The 19,019-nt window shown below is 35.6% G+C and overlaps 1 protein-coding gene across 2 annotated transcripts; it reads right to left on the bottom strand.

Annotated features, from left to right (window-relative positions):
- Positions 1 to 643: 643 nt before the first annotated feature.
- LOC132112910 (disintegrin and metalloproteinase domain-containing protein 17-like) lies at positions 644 to 17,215 on the bottom strand. 2 transcript variants are annotated; one of them, XM_059520652.1, is made up of 20 exons: positions 16,805 to 17,215; positions 16,255 to 16,393; positions 12,516 to 12,649; positions 12,336 to 12,424; positions 12,060 to 12,237; positions 11,239 to 11,369; positions 11,028 to 11,114; positions 8,926 to 9,039; positions 6,619 to 6,760; positions 6,447 to 6,538; positions 6,227 to 6,379; positions 5,953 to 6,152; positions 5,478 to 5,581; positions 5,259 to 5,393; positions 3,953 to 4,080; positions 3,773 to 3,851; positions 3,594 to 3,682; positions 3,062 to 3,118; positions 2,779 to 2,818; positions 644 to 1,452 (listed from the first exon to the last, which is right to left on the bottom strand). In XM_059520652.1, exons 1-20 carry the CDS (start codon positions 16,917 to 16,919, stop codon positions 1,145 to 1,147), a joined length of 2,514 nt encoding a protein of 837 aa, XP_059376635.1. In that variant the 5' UTR covers positions 16,920 to 17,215; the 3' UTR covers positions 644 to 1,144. The 2 variants fall into 2 exon arrangements, with proteins under 2 accessions (XP_059376635.1, XP_059376636.1); XM_059520653.1 differs by lacking the exon at positions 2,779 to 2,818.
- Between the last annotated feature and the right edge of the window lie 1,804 nt (positions 17,216 to 19,019).

Raw genomic sequence — 19,019 nt, forward strand, 5'->3', positions numbered from 1 at the left:
CATAAACATATGGCATAGGACATGCATAGCTTGAATCTTCTCAGCAAGTCGATCAGTGTAACATTAAAAGTATAGAGTCATGCATTACTCTTGCTGCTCATGTCTTTAGTGAGGTATTCATGAATAAAAAAACAAAACAAAAACAATTAGCACTACTGGATGTATGTTACAAGGCACATACTGACTCTATTAAAAGAATATTAAATACAAGTTAAAGGGATAGTTTACCAACTCGCACCCTCTTGTCATTCCAAACCCACAAGACTTTTCGAAAGCTGCGTTCTCTCCAATCGAAAATCCATTCTCATAAAACTTTTCCTTGACTTGTATAATATCTTTATGAACATTTTCAAGTGCAACATTTTCATTTGTGGTTTTTTGGCGAGTAAATGATAGCATCATTTTCATATTAAGGTGAACTGTCCCTTTAAGATCTAAGGACAGCACCTGTGATAGTCAATTACCACAAAATATTATTTTGATTTGTACTTCAGTTTCTAAAAACTGCCTTAACCGTAACAACAGACATATATATAGGGCAAATGTAAAATGATTAAAGGAAGGGTTCTCGCTAAAACCTTGTTTTTCAAACCTGTATTACTTTCTACAGTGAAAGATATTATGAACAATGTTTTTTTTTTCTGTTTCTGTCGATACAATAAAAGTCACTGGGGTCCAAAAGAATATTTGACCCCATTGACTTCCATCCATCTGTGGTTCCACAAGAGAAAGTCTGGAGGTTTGGAATGGCATGAGGGCGAGTAAAAAATAACACCGTTTTGATTTTTGGATAAACTATCCATTTGAACTCATGGACGTTTGTCTTTTTGCTAGCTTCTGAAACTGTGCAGTCATATTCAACAGCCAAACTAAAATGCTGTCCAAAGCGGTATTGAATTTATTCCATAAATTGACCAAATGCAGTCATTTCTCTTGGCAGTTTCTGACATGCTTTTACGTTGCACTCAACTAAAATTGTGCATTAAAGGAATGCTACAAAATCTCTAAGAACCAACTGAATAGTTTACACATCACATACACTTTAAAATGCACTAACAAAACGAAGCCTGATTGCACCCTGATCCTCACAGCTCAAGTCATTTTTGACATGTGGCAGTGTCCTCAACACTCAGTCTCCTTACTGTCAATGCGCGCCTGTCTCGTCAGCCGTCTCTTGTCCCCGCGGGATGGCACTGCCTGTCCGGTGAGGTCCTCGAAGGACCTGGCAGCTGTGCCGCTTTGACGGAAGCCGTCTTCCTCTTCCAGGTGAGAGGAGTCTCCGCTGGGGTCCTCCTCGATTGTGGCCATTCGCAGCGGATCCGCTTTGAGTCCGGCGGAGAGGTTGGCAGGGTCTGGGCCGGCGAGCGTCTCCTGTGCGTGATGAGGTCGCGGATGAGAGGCCTTCACGATGCGGATGGGTGCCGATTCCAGACCGGTCATCATCTCTGCACTCTAAGGACAGAATTTGTGATGGAATTATTAAGAGAGACTCATCGTAGTATTCACAACATCTTGCATAAATAAGGATGGGCATGAGTACTGAGAAGTGACAGCAATGATTGATTATCAAAGCACTGAGTATCATATATAGATAGATACAAACACACAAATTAATTTTGTGATTTTAAAAAGATATTTTTGAAATGTATATTTTTCAATAAATATAATTATTAATGAGAACAATAAGTTATTTCAGTTTACACTTTTTTTTAGTTTGTAGCAATTTAATTATTTCTAAAAAGATAATAAAGATATAATAAAGTCATTTTAAGTTGTCCCGTGGCTCCCTTGGAAGTTTGCTGATGGTTAAGAACTACTGATTTAAACGGAACAGTGAAACAAAAAAGGGTTCTGAGATAAAAAAAAAAAAAACATTGCATGTTTGTCTTTGGTTTTGGTGTTTTTCTTTAGTTTTTCTATGGTCTTCTGTTATGTTAAATGAGCAAATAATATATTTATAAATCAATAAAAATATAATGTTTTTATAATAGCACTTTTACTGAAACTTGGATTTTCCTTTAATTCAGCTTTTTTTTTTTGCATTATTTAAAAATTAAATTATTTGCATTTTATTTTAGATTTATTTTTATAATAGCACTTTTACAGAAATGTCTTCACAAAAGTAGGCAGAAAAAAAATTATATATTGTTTTATATAAATATATACAAATAAACAAAACAAATATATTTAAAAACAAACTTTTGATCCATCTCTAGGATCTAATTTTGATCAATTTGACAATTTTAATACACAATTATAGTTATACAGTATAGATAAAACTAGAAAAAACCATTAATCAATTTCAATACACAAAAATAATTCATATATGTATAAAGAAAGGTACATTTATACATAATTTTCATTACATAGTACAAATATAGTATTTTGATTCATCTGTCAAGTACAACTAGACAAACTGATGCCCATCCCTATGTAAAACAGAAACAGCATGCTACACTTGAGTTAAAAGCAAAAAAATATCCATCTGCCAAATCAGTGACGGTCCATTCACATCTCTTGAACCAAATCAAATGAAGAGACGGTCACCCGTAGCGTATGCAGAATCAAGAGATTTTCAAAGCCGTGCATTTAAAAGGCTCCAGTACTGAACTGCATCCAAAAACACGTTTGAACCAGAAACTGGCAACACATCCTCATGGACATTGATTGCACGAGACATACAGGACAAGCTGAACTCAACTCAGTCAGTGCGTCTGACACGTCACAACCAGCGCGCTGCGACTCATCACACCCAGGGGCCGTATGACGCTCACTCACCTGAGTTGAGAGCTCTACTACACACCTCCACCACCATCTGCTGCAGTTCCACAAGGGTCAGAGCAAACAAGCCACAAGTCATACATGTGCAGCCACGCTCGCCCATACTAGCCCTGATAAAAGACGCCATGCTAACTGGGTGAGCAAGTTATGATGTTACTTTTCTGGTTCTGGATGATTTTAAAGCAGGTTTAGTTTGTTAGTTAGTCTGTTAGTAATCTGATCTCCGCTTCGAGAGAGAGGAGCCATGGTGGAGTTGTAGTTTTGTGACAGAAGGACTTACACTTGGGAACATCAAGGTTTTGGAGTTTTCCTCATATTGCTGATCCAGTTTCTTGTCCTGTTAATGAGCAGAGAGAAACCATCACCGTAATGTCTTGAATTTAAAGGTTTCGTTTAGCCCAAAATCACAATTCTGTCATCATTTACACTCACCATAGTACTTACATAATTACTTCTGTGGAAGTATTATCAGAAACAGATTATGCTAAAATACCATCACATTTCAGTCTGTTCCTCACAGTGTTATTCTCGAATCGAACTGAAATCGGTTTATAGGCTGTACAAAATTATCCCATACACTTTAAAAACAGTTGAGGATTAAAAAAAAACAAAGGTAATTAATACTATAATAGTGTATAAATAATGCAAACATACTATTTCCTCACACAAAGTTATCGCTTGGCTTTAAAATACATGAAATATAGAGTTGCACAGAAGAAAGTGAAAGAGGTTTGGAAGTAAACAATGACAGGGTGGACTATCCCTTCAGAAATCAATTCAGAAAAACATATCGACTGTCAAATCCGTCTCACCACACAGTGCACCAGTATGCTTAGAGGAATCCAGAAGAGGAGGGAGAAGACCACCACTGATCCAACTATGTTGTCAGCCAGGAACTTCCCTGCACATTGACAGAAAAGAGTCACCACTGGCATTTACAAAAACATAGAGAAAAAGTCCTAGCTAAATCCACCCTGTTATCATCCCCTACCGAATGTGTTGATGTCCAGTTTGTCAATGAAGTCCCATAAACGTTCGATGACATCTTGGACTTGCTTCATGCATTTACCCTGGAATGAACAACGCCGAAGAATTTATCATGCTGGTGAACAGAAAACACTGTTCAGTCTAATAAATGATCAGTCAAAACATAGCCAAGCAGTGTACTCACGGCCCCGTCACAGAAGCCAACGGTACAGGGTTTGCCCTTGCGCAGGTAAAGATATTTTTCAGCACTGTCAAAGGGAGTGCACAGCCTGTTTCTGCTTCTACAACACACTTTACACGAGTTCTCAGTCTCTGAAAAACATCACAGCAAATGGACAGACTCAGCACTCCTGCATTCATAATTACAGGTAAAACATTGAACACTTACTGTATTAGTATGTGCGTTTTGGTACTAGTTTCAGTGTAAGTCAACCCTCTCAATTAATGAGCCAATGGCATGCATCCCAATATGTGCAGTTTCTTTTTACATATACAGTACAGACCAAAAGTTTGGACACACCTTCTCATTCAAAGAGTTTTCTTTATTTTCATGACTATGAAAATTGTAGAGTCACACTGAAGGCATCAAGGGCTATTTGAGCAAGAAGGAGAATGATGGGGTGCTGTGCCAGATGACCTGGCCTCCACAGTCACCGGACCTGAACCCAATCCAGATGGTTTAGGGGTGAGCTGGACCGCAGACAGAAGGCAAAAGGGCCAACAAGTGCTAAGCATCTCTCGGGGAACTCCTTCAAGACTGTTGGAAGACCATTTCAGGTGACTACCTCTTGAAGCTCATCAAGAGAATGCCAAGAGTGTGCAAAGCAGTAATCAAAGCAAAAGGTGGCTACTTTGAAGAACCTAGAATATGACGTATTTTCAGTTGTTTCACACTTTTTTGTTATGTATATAATTCCATATATAATTCCACATGTGTTAATTCATAGTTTTGATGCCTTCAGTGTGACTCTACAATTTTCATAGTCATGAAAATAAAGAAAACTCTTTGAATGAGGTGTGTCCAAACTTTTGGTCTGTACTGTATCTAGAGTCAATAATGTGTAAAATAGCCTAAATAATCTCATAATTTTTATACATCTTACCTGTTGTCATTATATACAGAAGACTGAAGATAGTTGTCACAAAGTCTGTATCTATACTATCAAATGTTTGGGGTCATTAAGATTTGTATTTATTTTTATTTGAAGTAATTCATACTGATATTGGCACATTAAACTGACAGTAAAGACATTTTTACAAAAGATTTCTATTAAAAATAAATGCTTTTGAAAAAGTCCTGAACATTGATAACAACAAGAAAGAAAAAGTATTTCTTCAGCACCAAACCAGGCAGTTAGAACGATTTCTGAAGGATCACGTGACACTGAAGACTGGAGTAATGATGCTGAAAGTTCTGATTTGAATCACAAGAATATATTTCTTTTTAAATATATATTGAAATAGAAAGGAGGGTCTGTTGGGACATTTACCATTACAGGCACAGGACTCCAGATTATGCAGGGCTTCACAGAAAGGAATGCACTTGCCCTTCTGACATCGGCCCTTGTCCACACACTCTGTATCATCATCCAGGTTACCAGGGGTGGGGCACTCACTGCTGTTGCCTAGAGTAAAGGGTAAAGGGTAAAAAGTGAAATATAACTGATCCAGTCCACTGCTGCATTGACATCAGATAGTTCTGGGCTCACCTGTGCAGTTTGACGTGCCCTTGCAGGTGGCAGTGATGGTCTCCTGACAGATCTTATCTGCACTTTCAAACCTACAGTTCTTGCAGCAGGGGCTGTTCCTGTCACTGAGGGTCACAGACAACAATATCAGCCACAAACACAGACAGAACAATGCCCTTAAAAGTAAAACTTTTTTTAAACTATGTTCTGACTTTTGACTTCGAAACCTTTTGAGACAGTCGATGGAATATGCTTCTGTTGAAGCTTATAAAAGTTTATTTATTTTAATGTCATTAATTTAATATTAATTATTTAATTTATTAATATTCTAAAACAATTTGTTAATTTTTTTTTTTGGTTTACTTTTTTTATCCCTATACAATGTATAGAAAAAATGCTTGGAAGATCAAGACTACTGTAACAGTGTGTGGTCACTATTGTGATCTACAGCTGCTGGATGCTGATATATTGGTCTATCACTGTTATCTTCTTTTACCTGCATTGTGCCTGCTTCCTGAATTTGCACTTATCTGTGCAGCAGGGGTCATCGCCGAGATGAAGGAGTCCAGGGTCACAGTCTTCATCCTCCTCCACACGGGAGTTCCCACACAGCTTACTGCTCCTCTCCTTGAAGCACTGATTGGCCTTGAGCCTTAACGTCCTACTGACAGAGAACTTGCTACAGCTGGAGAAGCGCTGAGGGAAAAAATAAAACCAGTAAGTAAAGTAACTACATGTAAAGGGGAAAAATCAGTAGAGACTGATAATACCTTGTTGTTGAAGTGATCTCCGCTGACCGCAATAGGGTACATGACATATTTGCCACCCTGGTCGTCGCTGGGCGCACAGGTAGCTATGTTGTCTGGATCGTGTTCGGCACCAAAGTTGTGCCCCAGCTCATGAGTTGTTACAAGATCTGCTTCCTGGAAAGATTGAACATCAGTGTGCTGCCTGCTAGTATATAAGATGCAAGCGGTATTTAAAGCAAACCTTAGTCAGAATAGTTTTCCCATAATTCATGGTGCTTGTCAAGCCTGTGTTTAGGTAGCTGGGTTTCCTGACGGTTTGTGATGGATAGTAGGCTGAAAGACAAAATGAATATAAAGGGTCAAGCACTTCTGAAGAGTGGAATTCCACTAATCACAGTTGAAGAGATCCTTACGTTTAGGGCAGAGTCCTCCCAATCCCTGTTTGGAAGGGGCCACGTATGCCAGACCCAGAGTGCCATCATCGAAGTCCTGATAGGTGAAGAGATGGGCTAGGCAAACTGTAGAGGCGTTGTCTGCGATGTCATAACTGAATTGCTAAAGACAAGCAAGAAAAAGTTGTGCAAGTGAGGGTCAAATTTGTGATTCAGGGCTCCTGACAAAATGATGACTCGTAAAATTGGCTCAAAACTTTTCGAAGCTAGCTTATAGTTGACAAATTACAGAACCGCTCAAAAGGTTATTTGGTTTATAAAGTGCACAGCTCTTTGCATTTCAGTCTAAATTTGTTGTAAGAACACTTCTGTGTTAGTAAATTATGCCATTCAAAACTCGTTTCACTTCAATTTGACCAACATTTTTATTCAATATATTTTTACGAGCACCAATAATTAATTAATTTAAATAAAAATATGCATCTTTCCACATAGGTTGTCACATGAACATACTTTTAGTAACTGTACTGATATAAGGTTCACAACCCTAAAAAACATCACAGTATTAAATCCTGGTTCATTCAGAATCAAACAAGAAGAGTTCGTGAGGGAGTCTGCTGTGAAGGGATTCATTGACTGACGGAATCTGATTCAAATCGCTAACTTGCAATTAAAGGGATACTCCACCCCAAAATGAATGTTCCAAACCCGTATTGGATGAGAACTGGAATGCTCAAAAGGGTCCCATATACTGCCAAGTAAATAACACTGCCAAGGTCCAGAAAAGTATGAAAAGCATCGGCAGAATAGTCCATCTGCCATCAGCGTTTCAACTGTAATGTTATGAAGCGACGAGAATACTTTTTGTATGCAAATAAAACAAATAATAACTTTAATAACTTTAATTTAATAACTTTATTCAACAATTCCTTGGTCAACAGTCTACGCTGTGTCTCTCCATATCTTCGTATGCTGCGTATGCTCTTCTGTGTCAGCCGCGCCACAAGGATGCGCTGTTTTCTTTCAAATCAAAGCATGAATACATGTAGAATTTAGCGTATCCATTTATTCGCGTACAAAAAGTATTCTCGTTGCTTCATAACGTTATAGTTGAACCACTGATGGCAGATGGACTGACTATTCTGCTGATGCTTTTCATACTTTTCTGGACCTTGACAGTGTTATTTACTTGGCAGTCTATGGGAGAGTCTCAAGCCTTCCAGTTTTCATCCAAAATATCTTAAATTGTGTTCAGAAGACGAACAAAGCTTTTATGGGTTTGGAACAATATGGAGGTAAGTGATTAAGGTTTTTTTAAGGGAGTTTTGGGGCCCTGGAGAAGTTTTGACATGACCTGAAATTTGTGATTTTTCCAGTTGCTTATAAACATATACATAGCTAAAGTCTGAAAACACTGTATTCAGTACAAACTGGGTTACAATAATATGTAAATAGCATGTATGTACATGATTGTGTTTTTGAGAAAACAATGTTTATATGTGGTTAGTGAAAAATAAAATTTTGAAGTCACTGAAATAAGGTCATGAAACACATAAAGAACATTTGTTCACAAGACTGTTAAACCTGGAGCTTGTAGCCCAGAATTCGAAAATCATCTTGTCTACTCGTTCACAGAAAACAATAGATCCATTTTCTAAGACACTTTTTGTTTCGAAAGGGCATATGAAAAGTAGGTGTGATCGAAAGTAGGTGTGATTGACCATGAATTTTCATGTGATTTACACCCGAGAAGACAAAAGCCTGCATAATGAGCCGTTCAGTCAGGTGTGACTGAGAGGGAAGAGTTACAAGAAAGAATGTGAGGACAAAATAAATGTATATATTTTTATGTTTGTAGTTTTTTTTTTTGATGAATAGAAAGTTTAGAAGAACAGCATCGTTTGTTAACATTATTGTAATGGTCACTGTTAATTTATTTAATATATTTACAACTTACTTGATACATATACACTTCAGACGATCGCAAACACCAATGACGGGGTATAACACATTCAAAATATTTACACCAGAGCAGATATTAATGAACAGAAGTTTAGTTACATTCATACACACAAGCATGCTTTGTATGTAGGTCTATACAATCCAAAAACTAGTTATAAAAATATATGGCTATATTCACTGGTAAACACTGTAATGATATAACTAATAAATATTAACTTGTTTATATTGAAATTCTTTGTTTTGCAATACTGTCTAAAAAATAACTTACTTATTAATGCAATGCACAATACAAAGCACAAACTTTACTTTTATTGGACTGTTGTAGTGGAATAATTATAACATTTCGACATTGGACACTGCACTTACTTCTAGAAGCTTCTTCACATCCCACACACCATCCTTTCTTCCTAATGGGCTGCCATCCATGTTGTAATGAATTTCTCCTTTGGCAACTTTTGTGGGCTCCTTGTTTATGATTATCTGTGGGATTTATGTACAACTTAGACGGCAAGATAACACTCACAGATCAAAAACTTGGACCCACGGAACAATGAAATGAAGCTGAACCCCCCCCCCCCCCAAAAAAAAAACCATTGAGCACATGAACTCCACTGTTAGGATGGAAAAAGCTTGAAATATATTTAGTCAAAGTGTCAGTTAGAGGAAAGTCTCTTTTGAGAAAGTCCAATGTTGAGTTACACCTGGAGTTTGCTACAAGACATGTGACAAAATCTGGAAACTTTTGTGGTCAGTTGAAAATAACATTAAGCTCTTTGTATTAGAGTTGAGTCAGCTGCTATGATCTGTTTGACTTCAGAGTCATCAGTTCTACTAGTGATCAGTAGTTAAAAAAGCAGAATTGTTTTGCGACATTTCTTTAAACCCATATGACTTTCTTCTGTGGAACCCAAAAGGAGGTGTTTTGAATAATGTTCTGGTTGACTTTCCCACACAGTAAAAATGAATGGACAATGGAGCTTTCAAGCTTTAAGAAGGATGCAAAAGCATCATAAAAGTGGTTCATATGATTTGTGTGATGCATTGCAACACGTCTGAAGCCATGTGAGAGCTTTGAGTAAGGAATATTAGTCATAAAATTACAATGTTTTTCTGAATTCAAGTCATTATTCACTGATGACCTTCAACGCACATCATCAGTTAATGAGTTTTAATCAAGAACCGTATCACTGATTTTTCAGTGAATAATTCAAAAGCGCTTTAATGAACCATTTCAGTGATCCATTCAAAAGACCCTATTTTACAGACATGATTACTTTTCTCATGAACATTCCATTCGTAGTTTAAAAAGATATCAAGTAGGGATGTAACAATATCAAAATATCATGATACGATAATATCGCGATATGAAGTCCACAATACGGTATTTATTGCGATATTTAAAAAAGACGAAGAATTGGAAGAAAAAAAGTGTACATTTGAAATTTCAGTTCTTCTGTTTAATGCACTATGATAGTTCGAAATAAAGAGCTCCAACCCATGTTCTTAACTAAGTAAACTTTAGTCAGAAAAAAGTGAATTGACTTGTACCTGAATTTTAAAGGCTACTCCACGCTATTTTTATTTGTGATATATGATCTCAATCTAAATTAGATTCACACAGTTGTTTTAGAAAGTCAAACAAATAAGGGTATAATACTAATAACAACAATGACAGTAATAGCCATATTTCGCAAAAACAATTGCACTGTAAAATAAATGTATATAATTTTTGCTTTTCACTACAGTAGAGAAATTAAAAAACGTAATTCCTAATTTCTACACTTGAAAGATATTTTGAATTTGGAGTGTAGTTACCAATTTAAACCATTAGCAATTCATACTGCACTTTTAAGCTTTTATTTAAATGGAAACTGCAGTAGAGTTTTTATATTAATGGAAAACTCCAGCTTCAGTGAAAACTTGCTTACAAAAACATGTCTCACTATAAAGCTAGTGAAATGCTGTAACCATCTGCCACGTAAATAAAGCCTAACTGGTGGCTGTTGTGTTCCCAAGCACACACTAAACACACAGCACAGGCAATAAATGAGTTAACTGTGAACGGAGCCGTTCTGAGGCGCTGAAAACATTGGCTCAAGAGCTGATCATGTGAACAAAGTGCACACTTCCGCTTTGAAACATGACGAAAAAACTGAGCTCATGAAAGGATTAAGCCATATTGTGCTTTCAGTTTTAGTTCCTTTAACAGATACTGAAGCATAATGGCCCAAAACACAACTTTAAAGACATTTTATGTTAGAATAAGAAGTTTAAATACATTTTAAAAACCACACTTTTTGCCCGGAAGACTAAGCTAACCCTGCTTCTAAAATACAAGTGTGAAAAGTACCAATACCCAGAGTTAAAAGCTGGATTTAGAATGCCTGTGTGAAAACTCTTAGGAAAACAAAACTCATCTACTGAAATAAAAAAGCTAAATTATGAGAACAGAAAAGGATGACCCTGACCTGGTGAATCTGCACACCGTAGCCTTTAAAATCTTCATCCCAGGATGTGTTTCTGTATATATCATCCACTCTGTCTATCAGCTCAATCTGAAAGACACAAAAAATTCAATACATTTTTAATCTGATATCATGGTGTTTATTTGCAACAAACTGCTCTGTTGTATACTCCCTTTTCCAGTTACACTGAGTGCGTTTCATTTGCATTGCTCACCAAGTAGTTGAGGGTGGTGCTCTCCTCTCCACGACCCATGTGATTGTAGAAGCGATAATCTGCAACTAGCAGCAGCTGGCAGGTGTTCTTCTTGTGGTCATGTGTAGATCTTCTCTCTATGTTGTGAGGCTCTGCATTCAAGAAATTAAAGCATCTAAACATGCTGCACCATCAAATTCAAACGAATCCACCAAATAATTATTTCTAATTACATCAACATCCATAAATGGATCTACACAATTTAAAGCAACACAATGGGGGGCTTCCACGACAATGATAATGTAGGACAAAGAATGAAGTTCCTGAATTGAATTATTATGCATTGTCTCCAGACTATGTTCAGTTCTTATAGCAGGAGGTCACTGCTGGGTGACTACATGCTTGAATGGGCTGGCTTTGTCAGGCTGATGTATAACTCCTCCACACACTCATGCAGTAACCATCTCGCTCATCATGAGCATGTGATGAAAGCTGAATATCTATTGTGTGTTATAGGCTGCTATTATAATTGAATATGTCAGTCTCAAAATTACTGAAAAACAAAATGACCTTTAAAGACAACATTTTTCAATTAAACTAGATTCCATAAAGTCTGAGAGTTCATTTGGTGGTTTAAAAAAAAAAAAACTTCAGGGAATTCCAATAAATTCCTGTTTGTCAGTTTTACAGTTAAAATGGTCTCCTACCAGCTGAAAAAGTTTCAGAACCTCATAAAAAAAGGAAATGGGGTTAATTATGATAAGTTGTCTGATAACCAGTCTCCAATATTATATGTCCTGAGGTCCTCTGTGGCACCGTTCCATACGTATGTAAATACACACCCTCCTCCTGTTCCATCAGTCCTGCTGCTCTTGCCTCTTCTGGCAGGAGCTCCTGAGCATCAGCATTCACATATCCACACACTTTTGGTGAGGACAGTCGACTGATGTTCTTAATGTCCTCTGAACGGTACACCAGCAAACGGCCATCAGAAGGCAACTCTGTAAACCGCCACAAGGGCTAAACAAAGACAAGATACACTAAACATTCAGTAAAAATGCATATCGTGAAATTAATACGGAATGCTTTCAAGTATTACGCATGCTTGAACAAATTACCTCTACATTATATTCACCCTCTTCAGTAAGAATGTGGGCTGAAAACTCTTCCCCGTCTATGTGTGCCTGCACACGCGAGTGCTCCTCTCCTGTTGAGACAGCAAACAATGATATGTCGATGTTTGATAATAAATCACAGATGGAAAAACAAGAAAATTCAGTTGTCATCCTATGTCTTACCCACTACGTGTCCTTTATAGTAATTCTGTAACTGAATGTCAAATTGGTCCTCTTTTCCATACTTGTCTAAGAATACAGCCTTGAAGTTCTCAGTGAAAAGGTCTATGTTGGTTGTCAAGTACAGCTTGAAGTGCCTTTGAAAAGAGATTTTGAAAAGAGAATACAAGATGTTTTTATTTCAGTGAAACTCTAAAGAAAGACCAAGCCTCTAATTGTGATCTCTTTAGGTCCGAGGTTTAGAGAAGAATAGCATAAACACTTACACTGTAAAATAAAATAAAAAACCCTGCAAAATGAATGAATGAATGAATAAATAAATAAAATTATAAAAAAAATACAGAGATCAAGATATACAAATAGATAAAAATATGTAGAATAATATTAAAATAAAGTATAAATAAAAATATAAATACATTAAACAATTAAATAAAAGTAAATATACTGAAAAATAAATACATAATATAATTATTACAGAAACCAGGGTGATCAGAAAGGAATAACACAAAAAAGCAATTAATATAAAACAATAAAAATAGGCAAGAAATTATAGATTATATTCTTATATAAAATATATATTCTCGTGCGGCCCTGCACCGCAAATCTCCAAGAGCGCATCTGGCAGTATGAATGAGGCTCGACGCACGCGCACAACCTATGTCGACTCGTGCCTGTCTCCACATTTAAACCTAATGTAAATTCAGTCTAACTGCTTGCTAACATTTTCCACTTCTTCTTAAAATCCCAAATACAGTGTAACATGTAATACTTTACAGTTCTTTATTTATATAAAAAAATATATATATTTCCAGTGAAATTCAGTAACTAAGTTAATTCTATAAAATTAGTTAAACCATTATAATCTTGTCTGCTGAAAAAAAAATATATATTATTATTTTTATTTTTTTCAGCAGGGTAATGATACTCATACTGTGCTGCACATTATTTGACAATATTGAGCTGAAGCTTGTCTTTGCAAATTAAAAATCGCAAATCGCAATATCGGTCAAAAAAAAAAAAAAAAAAGAAAAAAAAAAGAAAAACGCAATTAGATATTTTCCCCATATCGCACAATCCTAACCACAACTATGAGAAGTCATGATCAATGGAGCTCTGATATTATGATTCACCATGGCAACATCACCGAAAAAAGACTTCCACATACTTCCGAGACAATAATTAATTTTAATTCTTAATCACTGTTAAAATAGCAGAGGTAAAAACGGTAAACTATTTAACTAATTTACTAATTTTAATTTTCATGCTATCCCACTTCAAAAAAAGAAAAAAAAAGAAAAAATGTAGCAGCCTCTAAAAATGAATTATAAAAACACAATTCAAGCAAGGTAAAGCTTAAATCATAAGTTTCATGGGTGTAGCCTTCATGACTTTACAAACATTTGACATATTAAATATCATTCAGTGTCCATTTCGATGTGCAACAGGTTTTTCCACATAGCAGGTTTAATGCTCTTTTCACATAGGCTTATTACATATTCCCTAATCAAACCGGTTACATTTCTTAATTAGAGTAATGAAATTAATGACTGACTTGTACTCAGTCAACAACAAGAAGGAAGAGGCTCGCAAAATGGTGAGAGAACCTGCACCAGCACCACTGACAGATGAATAGGAGACGGTCAAAAATCCAAAATGGAAAAATCAATAACTGTTGCATTTGTACTTGTAGAAAATAAAAATGACCAAATAAATTGTAAATTATTTGGGTTTATATAACAGCTGTGGTGGTGGTTACGGCATATAACTCCTACTACCCCTCCATCTAGCATCCCATCATTCCATACAGTTATCTGATGATGGGAATATGCATCCAAACACACTGGAAATCTTGAAGGAAGTTCTAATTATTGGGTTACTTCCTGAGGTTGCAGCAAGCCCCATTTAAACCGATTTCTCCAACACTGACCTACAGTCCGGTGAAACTCCTCTTTGACGGATTTGTGCCCAGGAAAAAAATTCTTAGAAAGAGCGTGAGAGCGCCGTATCCTTTTCTTATCAGTCTGCATTCATCGGCCTTACTAATGTCCTCTGCATCTCCAAAGTTTTAAAAAAAAACTACCATTTAAAATGCGACCGCTCAAATGAATATGCATGTGTATACGGCAGCAAAAAAAATATTATTTTTTAAAAATCCCTAAAAATGTATGCAGCCTCCTCGTCTCCGGGATACGGTTTAAGAGGAGATGGCATTTTTGTCACTTTGACCGTGTCTGCACGATGAAAATATGCGCAATGAATGAGTACATGCACTGCAAAAAATACTTTTCTTACTTGTAAGGTACTTGTCTTCTTCACTCCAGTCAAAATATCAAAATGTTCCTAAATCAATATGCATTTTCTACATAAAAAAAGACATAAGATATTTAGTCTTGTTTCCATAGGGGGGATACGCTTGTCTCGGTTTGCATTAAGATTATTTTTCTTGCCCTACGGCGGACAATTTTACACGTTTTACTTAAAAATGCACTTAAATACACTTATTGTCAAATCGACCGCTAAACCACTGCTACTTTATTACAAGAGAATCCTACTGATCCAGGGACAATAATTTAAAATTAATTAAAATCAAAAATGTATTTAAAAATAATATAATTATGTTGTGTAGTCTATATAATACTATAGAAACAGACAGTTTTACACACTGAAAGATTTATTCATCATAAAATAATTACATTATAATTGTACTGGAGTCTTACACACATGCCACACAGTTAATCTGAGCTTAAGAAACTTTAATTAATGCTGTCAAGTAACAAATCTGCTTCAAAGATAAAATTAAATGAATTGCTTATTGTAACATTAAAATAAAAATGAAATGTCTGTACAATTACTAGAAATAGTGAATATAAATAATTGGGAATTATGTATAAAAAAAAAGAAAAGAATAATATATATATATATATATAGTAAATAAAACATTGCACATTTCATTTATCTATTATAACATTTATTAGTTTTATTCGCTTGGCGGTTTCCTTCTATAGGTCCAGAAATGTGTTTTTCGTCAGGTGTCTTTTTTAATTATATGATGTCATTATGTTGCTGTCTTGCCGCCAGCCAATCGCTGCATTGCTGATCGTTGTTTCTAGTATCGATACATCTGCCCTTTACGGGGAACACGAGAATATGGAGTAATCTCAGACAACTTTAATATTTGAATCAAATCGGCAAATTTGTTTGACGAACCAAATTAGCCAGAGACCAGTTATCACGATTAGAAAATCTGGCATCTTTCAAACCATCTCAGATGTATTCAGCGAGACAAAGAACGGACCCCAGGGAGCACAAACAAAAAAATAAAACAAAATAATGAATATAAAATAGAACAAAATAGGTAACACTTTATATATTATATAAAATAGATAAATAAAAATAACCAGGGATGTGCACAGATGAATAACATAACAATAAAAAATATGTGTGTGTGTATGTGTATCCACACAGACATATATAAATATATAAAATAAATACAAATTATTAAAAAATGTTATTATATTTTTAATCAAGGAGGGACAAAGAAGAATAACAAACAAAAAATAAATAGATTAAGTGTTTTATAATAAAATAAATAATTTAATCATTAATAATAAAAAAAAAATGAAAAGCAATGATCATCACATGATCTGCTTTAGCAGCCCTTTGGCGACTTAAAGTCTCCTTATTTAGTGCCTTTCGCAGTGTTATAGTAAGAGAGTGCTGTGTGTTGATCTGACAGCTTTACCTCTTGAGCGCTGTGAAGCTGACCAGCCGCTCCACACGGGATCGGGACACGTCATCAATGTCCCTCTTCTTGACCGAGTGAAGCTGGAGATCTGATGCAGGCACCACATCGAAGTCTGACAGCATGGAGCGGAGCGCATCTGGATGAAGTGAAGCATATAAATGCCATTACTCCTACATAATACTACTATTATCCACACACCATATAAATGTCTCAAATCCCAAAACAATATCTAAAGATTAAATATAACTAAAATATAACAATTCAATATTTTTGGTCAGTACTACATAATATTGTACAATTTCCACTGCAAGAGAATTATATGTGAATGTCTTTTCCATTCAAACTGCAATTAAATAGCAAATTCAGCAGCTTCCATGTTGGAGGAAATGAACTCAGATAAGCTGTCATGGCTGAGTCTAAACAGGAAAAGGAAGCAAGAGTGAACTCACCAATCCAGACAACCCCCAAATATCCCCAGATGTTTTGGTATATTTAGTTTTGTATCTAAGCCCATTTGAACGGCTTTCTAAGAGTAATGTTAACTTACCAAACTCCTGCTCCTCTTCCTGATTTCTCAGGTATTCTTCAACAGATGCTGGTTTCACCGCACAGTGGATAGAAAGTGGAGCTAATAGCACAAAATACAATATCCAAGCCTCCATTCTGGCGATGAAGCATCACTTCTGTCAAAACACCACGTCTGGATCTGTCAACATCTAACTTACTGTCCGTTATTTACAAACATTCACGACCACCTTCTGTTCAATTACTGAACACGACGATGACAGAGGGATTTAAATACCAAAGTACAAAGGATGGGATTCCGTTGAACGCTGGATGTCTCTAAATACAGCTTTCAGCCGCTCTAACACTGATTCCTCTTCATTCGCGCTGGATTCTGCTGCTATAACAATTTGAGGAGGAATTCCGCCGACTCTACTTCCGGGCAACCGTTGCATTCCCCGGAAAAGGGAACTCTTATTTGGTATTTTTTTTAAGTTACTTTTCAAACTTACTTCCGGTGTTGTGCTGAGATTTCTTTTTTAACTGACTGTGATAAACAAAATTGAATACGTGCAAATAAATAAATAAATACAATTAATCTTCCAATAACTATCTTTATTTGCTGTTGTAAAAACGACTTAATTTAGAGTGTGTATACAGCAAAAGTCTTTACACTAAAATGTAAAAAAATTGCATAAAAAAATATATACAATATTTTTAACAGATTTGAGCAGTCTAACCGTGAAAATACTAAACTAAAAAATAGATTGAAATAATTTTTCTTAGCTATATTTGGCAAATATTATTTTATTTTTCAGCACATCATGAAATTACATAATACAACATTTTTGAATCCATGTTTTAATGGTATATTTTTCAACAGTGGTCTATTGAACAGTTTCCTTGACATTTGAAACAAAATGAAGACATAACCAAATTAATAGGGGGAAAAATTATGAAAAGGAATACATTGTAATATCAGTGTTAGTGGCAAAGACAATACAATATGTTGTATGTTTGTAATTTTATTTCTTTTTTTATCTTTGAGATTTCACATACAAATGAAATTTGGTTCTGAATGGCAAAAATAATAAAACACATTCTTTATGAAGTCTCAAACACAAACAGGTGACACATAAAAAAGGCCATCTAAGGAAGAGTAAAAAGGCAAACCCAGTTTTAAAAGCAATGGCCAGGAGCATCCCTACAAATACAAAGCGGTACAAGTCAAAAATTAATATCTGGAATTGGCAAATGTCAAGAGCGAAAGACAGACATCAATACAAACAGACCACTGTTGAGAAAAGACAAAAGACATGCTTTAAAAATTCTTGCTCTAACTCCAAACTATAAGAGCTTACAGGAGTTTCATATGGAAATATAGAAACCAGTCTGCAAGACTAAGTTTTGTGCAACAAGCAAATTCCTACAGACAGGAACGATACAGTTTTTGGCTGTTTGCAAGATCTTGTATGTCAAGGAGTATTTCCCATTTTACATGTAAAAGCCACAATTATTTCTAACTTGGAGGAACAAACAGCGTTTCAAACGGGAACATGACGCAACTTGACAATGAATAGGCGAATTCAATAACCCTGAATTAAGAAAACGATTATATTGTACAACTTATAAATCATAAACACTGTATACACGAAAATATAACATCAAATGGAGTATTACAACAAAATATATACATACACCATAAATGAAACACAATTAACTTAATTTTTAAAGCCCATACAACATTAAAGATCTGCTCTGAGTATATTTTTACCCACTGTCAGAAAATGTTCCCTCATCAATTTCATAAAAACCTGCTTGGCACGATTGTCTCTCTCTCTCTCTCTCTCTATATATATATATATATAAAAGCATTTATATTCTACATGAAATGGCCAAATAATATGAGCTCAAATAGATTCAGCTGGACTGAGTAACCTGTGTGCTATTCATAACTGACTGATGCTGTGCTTTAATTTTATCCATCATGCTGATTTTTGCTTATCATAATCAGAAAATAATGTAGCAAAATCAATTCCGAGATGGTATTACTATACTGTATATCATGGCCATTTCATGTACAATGTTGTAACTACATATGCATTAAGGTATTTCTTTAAACATCACACAAGCTGAAACGTGCCAAAATTAGTCATCGAAGAGGACCTGAGGATAAACATAAAAAAGAAAACAAATAGGCTACAGGAGAGAAAACCAGTGAGATACTCAAATACTTTAAGGCTAAAACGGGCTAATGC

The sequence above is a fragment of the Carassius carassius genome, chromosome 32 (assembly GCF_963082965.1).
Source record: "Carassius carassius chromosome 32, fCarCar2.1, whole genome shotgun sequence".
NCBI lineage: Eukaryota > Metazoa > Chordata > Actinopteri > Cypriniformes > Cyprinidae > Carassius > Carassius carassius.